The 10143-nt window shown below is 38.8% G+C and overlaps 1 protein-coding gene across 3 annotated transcripts in view; it reads right to left on the reverse strand.

Moving 5' to 3' along the window:
* The window catches only part of LOC122076562 (anaphase-promoting complex subunit 5), a 40709-nt gene that overhangs the window by 22339 nt on the left and 8227 nt on the right, over nt 1–10143 (reverse strand). For all 3 annotated transcript variants that reach the window (XM_042641927.1, XM_042641929.1, XM_042641928.1), the window contains 4 exons: nt 5803–6052; nt 4270–4447; nt 4106–4184; nt 3907–3992 (listed from right to left, as the gene is read on the reverse strand). In XM_042641927.1, the coding sequence (XP_042497861.1) occupies nt 3907–3992; nt 4106–4184; nt 4270–4447; nt 5803–6052 (593 nt within the window). The remainder of the gene's footprint in view (nt 1–3906; nt 3993–4105; nt 4185–4269; nt 4448–5802; nt 6053–10143) is intronic.

Genomic DNA, 10143 nt, shown 5'->3' on the forward strand with positions numbered 1-10143 from the left:
GAGCATCTTTCATGCCTAACTTCAAGCTGATCTCCCTCTACAATCTTTTGTACAAGTGCATTGCTAAAATCATTGCCAACAGGATCCAACTTGTTAACTCCCTTGTCAGTGCTAACAAATCTCCCTTGCCGGCAGAGGCATTACTATGTCTTGAGATTGTTAAAGGATTTGACAGGAAACCCCACTCCCATATTGCCCTCCTTAAGATTGATATCCACAAAGCCTATGACTCCATCAAATAGGAATTCATTTCTAAGGTTCTTCATCAAATGTCCTTCCCATTGTCTTCATCAACTGGATTCACTCCTACATATCCATCCCTCGCTTTTCTGTGCTTGTCAATGGAAGCCCGGCAGGCTACTTTGCCCCATTGGTGGGTATAAGGCAAGGTTGTCCCCTCTCCCCCTTCCTTTTCCGAGGTCCTCTCTAAATCCATCCAATCTTCCATGGACCATTGGTGGGTATAAAGCAAGTTTGTCCCCTCTCCCCCTTCCTTTTCTCCTTTTCCCTTGAGGTCCTCTCTAAATCCATCCAATCTTCCATGGACCATCACCTGATCTCCCCACTTCTTAAATGCAAAGCCCTTTAACCTTACTCACTTTGCTTTTGCTGATGACCTTTTGATTTTCTTTTAGGCCAACCCCCTTCTCTATTAGAACCGTCATATCTTGCCTTCACCACTTTGAAGATTTGCCTGGCCTCCACGTCAACCTTCTCAAATCCCACCTCTTCCTTATTAGAGTCCCGAAGCCACCAATGCCCTTCTCCTCGACCTAATAAGTTTCTCTCTAGGTTCCTGTTAAATAATTGGTTCTTCACCTCATTTCTACCAAGCTTAGTAGCTTACCGCATATCATTGTTCCCCAATGTTGGACCTTACTTGGAAAAGGCTTCAACCCTAGAAGGGAAAGCTCCTCTCTTAAGTTGGGCAACTAGAGCTCATCAGATCAATCAATCTAGCTACATTTATTGGTCCGGTGTCTTCAGACTCCACCCAGTCTATTATCAAGAATGTACAATCCCTTATGTGCTCTTTCCCCTGTAAAGGATTAGACTCTTCTAGATTTCTCCACCCCATCCGCTGGTCTTCTATCAACCTCCCTAAAAAGGAACAGAATTTATGATTAAGACAACAGATCCAAGAGGTCAACACCGCTAGTATCCTCAAGCTCATCTGGAAGCTTGTCTCTCAAGCGAAACTCCATTTGGGTTTCCCAGGTTTACTCATCCATCCTCCAAAAAGACTCTCTTTGGATTGTAGCCCCTCCCTTGGATTCTTCTTAGGTGTGTCGCAAGGTCCTCAAACTTTGGCCTCTTCCCCTTAGAGCTATCTAAGCTAATCATAATAGCACCACTACTTCCCTTTGGCTTGACAATTGGCATCCCTCAGGAGTCCTTTTCTCAGTCGTGGGAGCTAGAAAAGTGTATACTAGTTTGGCCAAAGATTCCTTAGTTGTCTCTATCATTTCCAATGGTGTTTGCCCCCCCCCCAATCCCTCCCTCCTCCCCTCTCTGACATTTGGTCTTCCTTGCCTACCCATACTCTCGGTCACCGAGGTAGAGGTGGTAGAGTTATTTGGATTTACTCTTCATCTGACACCTTCAGCTCCTCTTCAGCTTGGGATTTGGTTCATTCACATAACCCCTTTTCTCCCTGGCATGAGATAGTTTGGCTCAAAGGTCTTATACACACCACAGTTTCACAACTTGGAGAGTTCTTGCCAACTGACTCCCAACCTAGGCTTTCGTCATCCACTGTCACATCCCAGTCCCTCCACTTAGCTGCCTTGGTTGGAATGGGATAGAGGACTCTGACCACTTTTTTCTGCTGCCCCTTCTCTTCTTTTATTCGGAAGAGAGTTCTCAGTAGTTCTAGCCCTCCAAGAAACAAATCCTCCCCGTCCGGAGAGAGTGGTTATGGATTGACATTACATATTTTGGGAACTCCATCTGTGGCACCGTCGGAATGCTCGCCTTTTGTGCTACCATCAAACATATCTGGACGAAACGCAATCTTCGAAAATGGATTTCCAACTCTAGTTCCTTTGGCATGATTTGGAATGGCATCTACCTTGATGTTAGTTCCAAGCTCTTCTTGCTCAACCATCATCCTATAAGGGATTCCTCAAGAAACAAGCTCATTGTTGTGTCTTGAAGTCTATCCACCACCATTCTTCCCACCCCCACCCCGCCTTCCCCCTCTATTGGGTCCCTAGTTGACGTATTGTTTTTAGCTTCTATTAGTTTCATTTATTTCCCCTCGAGGCCTTCTATATCCTCCCTCCCCCCCCCCCGGTTCTTCTTGGTAACGAATTTCCTATTCACCTAAAAAAAATATTTTAAACATTATCAGGTCCAAGTTGATCCTAAGAAGAGTTTAATAGTATGGCTGATGTGTAATGGCACTATTATGTGGGCCTCTTTGGGCTCGTGGGTAGAATCAGTACAGGCAAAGTAGATTTTTTCATCTTTTGGCATAAACTTCAACTCAGACCTCCAAAAAATAAAAATTGAAAGTTGGACCCATGCACAAGATCTAGGAAAACTTGGTAAGAACGAAACCAAAGATAATATGAACCCAAGATAGAAGTGGCAAAAGAGTTCTGATGTTGGCTCCCACTCAACTGATTGGGTTTCAATCAAAATCACCAATACTTAGTGAAATTTTTTTGTTTCGATAGAAGGTCAAAAGAAAAAAAGCAGGAGCTAAACTTGGGTCTTACCAAGTTTTGATCAAAATTTCGGCAAAATTTCAATCATGTTTTGTGTTTCAATATCATTTCGCTAGTTTTGACAATTCCGACTGGAAAGAGAGAAACTTCCTAGAAAACCTCAGTTTCTGTGGTTTTTACCAAATCACTCCCATATCTTTGTAATGAACCATGATCAACATGTGATAATTTAAAATAGTTTCCATTTTTATGTTTATTCATTCCTGATGCATATTTTAGTAGTTTAGTTAAATTATGTGCATTCTAGTTCTAAATTTTATGTATACAACAGCATAAAATGTACATTACTAACCAAAGGTCTGAAGCGAAACAAGAAGTTTAGGGTTTTTTTTTTTACAATTCAAGGGTTCCACTTTGTTTCAAAATAGCCTAAAATAGGGTTTTTCAGAAGTTATTTTTACCTAATTTGGAAATTTGGGCATGGAAACCAACAGTTGAAACTTGTAGCCGAAACTTAAATATCCACATATGATAAATGCCATGCTTTGGTACTTTACTGTAAATATTTCTGTAGGCACACCTTGACTGGACAGTATGCATGCTTGTTTTGGCTCAAGCAATGAAATAAATTCTCTTCGCCAATCAAAACAGAGAAGCTTCCTCCCAGTTGGATTAGGTTACTCAACAACACCAACCCCAAAAAAAATTAAATTAGGTAGACTTTTCAAGCCCTATCCAACCAACTAAAGTTGAATCTGATCTATGTTCAATTTCAATAACTTGATTGAGTTAGAGTCCAACCAACCCAATTCGAACTCCCTGGTTTGTAATCTCGATATCTTTGACATTTCACAACACAGAAAATCCAAGGAATACCAAAAATTTCAACAGTTTAATCAGTCTAAAGAAGCAAGAGCACGCTAAGAGGCAGAGAAAAAAGAATATATTTTGCATTTTGAGTAACACAACTAATAGAGACATAGATAAACTCATAAACATGGCCTGAGATAAGGGTCCAAGATGCAGACTCTGGGATCGATTTTATTATATCTTGGCCATAACTGAGTTTCAGAAAAAATATAAACTAAAAAAGGAGCACATATTTACTCCAAAGGAAAATGTTGGATTGGTGGAGGGATGGGAAGGAACCTACTACAGTAGTTTGGCTTTATTTTTTTAAATTCAAGTTAGCAGTTACTAGTTTGGCACATTTAACAATTAATCAAAGAGATACCTGTAATCAAAATAGCAGTGAAGGTTTTCTAAAGAGGCAGGGAAATCATGATGGTAAAGGCTATTCAAGTAACGTAAGTAGTGAACCTGCATATAAAAAAATGACAAAATATAATGAGCAAACAGCACCATTTACATTTTTAACATAACAGGTGTAATATTAATATAAGTACATTCGTAAGCCAATCTTTACAACTTACACGATGAAGTTCTGGAGCAAGCTTCTGAAGCTGCTTTAAAACAGATTCAAATGAATTTAGTGGAAATGAACTGCCATGCCTACCCAGATGTAAATAAACTGAGTCAGAGGCCCACAATACAATCTCACTGTGTTCAAATGAGTTAGAAATCAATAAGTACCTACCTCTCAATTAGATCTGCTTTCTCTCTTAAGAACCCCTGTACCTGCCAGTTAGTACGTAAAAATAGGCCACCAGTTTGACTATCACCTCTCGATGCATCATCTGAACGGCATGCAAAATCCCTCCCTTGTCTACCATCATTGCTACGCTTGAATTTAGAGCCAGCAGGAACCTGGACATCTGCAAATAATCAAGTAAATGAAGCCTTCAACTATTATTATCGCCATAAAAAAAATAACCAACCCTTTCCCTTGGGGGATGGGGGTTCAGCAATAACGGAAAGAATCTTAGTAAGAGAAAAATGGCCAATATAGGAGTAATGCAAAAATAGGAAGAAATAAAGCAATAAAAACCCACATCTACCACCAAGCACTAACAATGGACCACATCGTAACCTAAAACCCTTCAATATCATACAACATTCCACGAGGAGAAGAAAAACCAAATGTATTAGTATAATAACAAAATAAATCCAAAAAAACACATACAACAAGTACTAGTGGTCAAAATTTTGATTGAAATTTTGAAAATTTGAGTTAAATGTTACGAATTTTTACAAAGGCAAAATCAAAATAGTATTGGAATGGAAAGGATAAAATATTTCAACCAAGGGTTGAAGTGGAAATACTGAAATGTCAACGACCTGGGTCGATTCTGAAAAATTATGAAAAAAATAGGGTCAACTCTACAAGAATTAATTGTTTCAGTTGAAATGGCCAAAATGCTACATTGGCCCTTATAATAAGACCACATTTCGCAAATTGAGGTCAAAATTTCTATGAAGCTATAGGTATCAATGGAAACCACTAGAAACCCCAGAAAACAGGATTTTTGACAAAAATCCTTCAATCTCTTGCTGAATCAAGACATGGTGGACTACTTTGGAGCATCTACGACAATATTTTGTTGGATTTGAGTAAAATTTGTGCAAGATTCGAATTTGAAGGTAACCTTTTTTTCCTTGAAATTAACGAGGGAAGACTTGTAATTTCTTAAGTACTTAAAAATGAATGTAATTATGATTTAATAATGATGCTAACATTACCAATCATTGAAAGGGTACAGGTAAAGAACTTCAGAGATACCACTGGGACTTTTGGCTGTGCAACTACAAAGGCTGGTCAGGACTCGGGAGACTACTCCTAGGATATCCATCACCTTAGTTTTTTAGTTCAATATAATATGTACAAAGTACAAACACTTAACAAGAATAATCTTAATGCTCTAATGAAGGTGAATGGTGGGCGCTACATGGGAAAGACCGAAAGAGGCACCTAATAACTTGAGGAAGATAGCATTGGAGGTGTTCTCCCAAACATGTTCTGCCTCCAGATGACAGATGTGAGCGTGTATGTTTTTCACTTCTCCACTCCAAGAGGTGGAATGAATTGGGTCATGCACTGCTGGAGAATTTGATGTATGTTCACTTCTTGGAGGACCCAAAGGTACCTTCTAAATATCATCTTAGGGGATTGTAACTAGAAAACGTCAGACTGGTTAGGCATGCGCTGAAATAATGTCTTCAGAAATTATACCTTCCACCAAACCAAAAAGTGACTTAGGTGCATGAAGATGAAATGTAGCACTTTCCCTAGCTCTTTTTCTAGCTTCAGCTTCCTCAGCAACTTTACGAAAAACAAAGGTCTCAAGATCCATATCCTCATAACCCAACAACTCTTCTGGTTCATTATTAGAATCGTCTTCGTTGGGCAACTCATAAGGACGACAAGATGAGGCAGCCTCCTTACAATAGATTCCTATATCTGTCAATAGGTGGCAGATTGCCTGCATAGGACATCAATAAACAGTTAAATTCTCTAATGGATGAGAATTTAAAAAAAAAAATTGAAGAAAATGTCAACCTTTTAATGGTGAGAAATAATACAAAAGACATCACAGTTCATATATCTATTGAAGTAATCAAATTTCATGATTCAGTTTTGAAATACCAATATCTGGTTAAATGCAAATAGAAAAAGGGTTCATCCAGCACAAATGATACCTGCCAAGACTAAAGCAGGGATAAGCATCCTGAACGGTCCACGTTGTTAAGATAAGTACCATAGGGATATTCTTGTCAAATCTCTATGGTACTGATGAGCACATTTATGTGTGAAATCTAGGGTATAAAAGCATACATTTTACATATTTAGAATGGGGCTACCTTGGGTTTTACTCTCTTTTTTCAGGTTTTATATTTTCAAAGACTTAAGGACTATCGGGCATCGTATCTCCAATTTTCCACGTAAAGAGGTCATGTTCTTTCCATGGTTGCAAAGAGAACGAAATTCTGAGCAAGATGGACGTGTTGCATTAAAAGTACACATCCGTTTGGTCACCCGTACAAGTGATTATTCTTTTCGGGCTAGAAAAAGAATAATGGATCAGAACTGAACCGAGATGCAGAACCAACCCGTCTGCAGTTGTCCCAGGGGTACAAGGAATATTTCAAATGCCAATAAGGATCGATGGACCACACCCTTAAGTGATTGAAGATTTGCTTTTGGTAACAACTACCTAGCGTAGTTGGTGAGTTGTGGTGTGCAAAATCCCTTGCTCATTAGGAGGTCTCAAGTTCGAACCTCTTGGCTGTCATTTTTTTGGAGTTTTTTTGGAAGATTTTCTCTCTCCTACTCATCACAATCGATTTAAGCAAAAAATAGAGGTCGGCCAAGGGTTGTACGCAAGTTTGAAGAAGAGAGAAAAAGGAGGAAAAAAAGGGAGAAAATTTAGGAAAGAAAAAAATAGAAAAAAGGAAATCAAAATCGTGGGAGATCTCCTCTCCCACGATTCTCTCTTCTCTCTCCTCTACCTCATCACAAAAATTCAGCCAAGAGATTGTGCACAAAAGAGAAGAAAAAAATATAGGAAAAAAGGCAAGAAATAAGAAAAATCCCCTACTTCCTATTTTCTCTTCTCTCTCTTCCCCTCCACCTCATCAAAATCGTCCAAGGGGTTCCACCCTTGGAAGTGTTCCTCTCTCTCTCTCCAATTCCCTATAAAAAGGAGTCCACCAAACCCTAAAGGGGTGTCCCTCTCTTGCTCTTTTTTTCTCTAATTTTTAGTTGTGCTTTCCTTCTAGTTCTAGTTCTAGTTCTAGTTCTTCTTAGTTTTTCTTAATTTAAACACTTTTGTAATTGGTTTTATTTTATTAATGTAATGTCTTTTATTTTTATGGTTCATGTTATTCAAGTTATTCAAAGGAGTAACAATTTTAATTTCTAACTAGGCTTAGTTCTCGGTGACAAGAACAAGCTATGGAGCATCTCTTTCAAGGTCAATTTTTTTTCTTCATGATTTGTTTTCTCCAGGCCTAGCAATTTCAGATTTGGTTTATTCCAGATCTGGTTTTTAATACTGGTAGTATTTCAAATCTCAATCAAGTGTTCAAGTTCAAGTATTGAAGTTCAAGTAAGTAGGTTTCTACAGTAGTTTTCTCACCCCCCCTCTCATTCCCTCTTCTTACTACCCTTTCATTCTTAAATTAGGTTTTAAATTTTCAGTTTTACATTATTGCTCTCCCTTTCCCCAAAGGCTCATGGCTAGATTATGCATTGGCTTTGCCCCTCTCTAGCTATGAAACCATCCTTTTATTTTGATTATTTATATTGCATCCCTTCCCCTAAAGCCAAGAAGAAAAGCCCTTGTAAGAATACTCTCTGATCAAGTAGGGAAGCTCATATTATTTATGGTGCATCCCTCGGGCTAAGTAGAGATACCTACTTGTGTGGCTCTCTCTAGCTTTTTCCCCTCTTTATTTTATTTATTTACATTTCAGCACTTTTTATTTTAGCACTTTTATTTTCAGTTATTTGCTTTTTAATTGCGTGGTTTGAGTATTTAAATTCCTAGATGACGAATGGTTAGGTCGTTCAATTTTTATTGCAATTTCAATTTCAATTTCCCTAGATGTGTTGGTTAGGACGTTTTTAGATGCATGTGTTTTAGGGCAGTATTTGGAATTAGATCACAATCATTAATCTGTGCAATTTCTCATGACTAGAAAAAACCTAAAATAAAGTGGCTGCTCTCCTTGTGTTCGACCCGTTAGCTACACTGATCCGTATGCTTGCGGTTACTTTTAAATCTCAAACGAGTACATTCAGTGATTGACCATGATAAGGGGGAGTGTCTCTATTGTGGTATAATTGGTTTAGTTTTAGTTTGTTTCAAGTTGTGTTAGTCGATGTAATTAGTAAGTCTCTTATTGTTTCTCTACTTCAGCAAGGATTTATAGAAATTGGTAATTGGTATAATGGGGGACTGCCGATAGTTTTATGGACTGGTTTTCTCATTTTGATGCTTCTATTAAAGTTTTTGATCTGATAATGCACTTGAATACACTCATTGTGAGATATCCACTTTTTGTTCTGCTCATGGTACGATCCATCAAACAAATTGTTTGTATATACCCCAACAAAATGATGTTGCCAAATGAAAAAGCAGATATTTATTGGAAATTGATCTATTTATTGCAATTCTCACTGACTGTTATTTGATTAATCAAATGTCAAAACCATTTACCTTTTTCTATTTTATTTCCAAAATCTCCCTTATTTTCTTTGCCGCCCGGGTTTCTGTATGTTTGTGCTTTGTTCTTACTTTGCAACCTTAGATTGATAAGTTGTTCCCCACGATTGTCAACTGTGTTTTTCTTGGCCACTCTAGAACTCATAAAGGGAACAAATGTTATGATCCTTACTCACCGGTAGTTTGTCAGTGCTGATGTTACTTTTTTTAAAATATTGCACATTTTCCAACTCCAGCAACTAGCTCTTCACTTGACACAAATGGTGTCCGCGCACCTTCGATTCCTACTATTGTGCCTTTTGATGATGCTCCAACCATTATTTCGTCTAAACCATTGAAAATGTATCAGTGGGCCACTGGCATAAGAAGTTTGTCCAATTTGCTCTGGTTCTTCCTGTTCCACAGCCCTCCACACAATCTGCACCTCTAGCTTAAGCTCCTACTTCCTCCTCGACTTCTGATGACTTACCAATTGCCCTTCATAAAAGTACTCGTTCTTACACTCATAAAACCATGACTGCTTACCCTATAAAAATTTTGTTCCTATAGCTCATCATCCATCTCCCTTCCATAACTTTGCCTCCCCATCCTGGGTGGAAAGTGGCCATGGAAACAGAAATGGATGCCTTGATTTCTGGTCAAACATGGATCCTAGACTCCAAGTGGATTTCCCTCTAAGTAAAAATCTTAAATTTTCTACTTCAATCTACAACCTGATTTAGGTACCTTAAATTTTCTTCTTGAAATTAAGATACAAAAAATAAAGCTAAAAAAAAAGTGTTTCTTCACAAATAAGCATGCAATTAAGTGCAAGGGCACACCAAACACGTAATGTGTCAAGTGTGGTCTAAGCAGTGAGGATATGGAGTGAAAGCTTGAATTGTTGTGCTCATTTGCTCTAACGGACCTCTCGCTCTAACGGCTCTCTGATACTCTCCGGCACGCCACTTTCTACCCATCTCAGGCGGCAACAACCTAGGGCTAATTGAACCACGTAGGTATAACCCTGACCCCCTTCCCCTTCCTCTCTCTCTCTCTCTCGAGCCATCTTACTCACGCCTCTCTCTCTATCGCCCTCGCGCACTCTTTTTCAATCTCCGATTTCTGCTAACCCCTTTTTTTCCCTCGTTTCTCCCCAACCAACACCGACCCTCATGCCTCTCCTCACCTGATCCCCTCTCTTATTTATGTGAGGCGACCACAAACGATCTCTTCTCTACCATTCCATAAACCCTATTTTCTCTCCTTTCTTGCAACTGATTTCGCCCATTTTTCTTTTCAACCAAGACCTCCTCACTCCCTCACTGAAATAGCACGGTCGTTGTATTTTTTTTTTTTTCCCACCG

The sequence above is a fragment of the Macadamia integrifolia genome, chromosome 4 (assembly GCF_013358625.1).
Source record: "Macadamia integrifolia cultivar HAES 741 chromosome 4, SCU_Mint_v3, whole genome shotgun sequence".
NCBI lineage: Eukaryota > Viridiplantae > Streptophyta > Magnoliopsida > Proteales > Proteaceae > Macadamia > Macadamia integrifolia.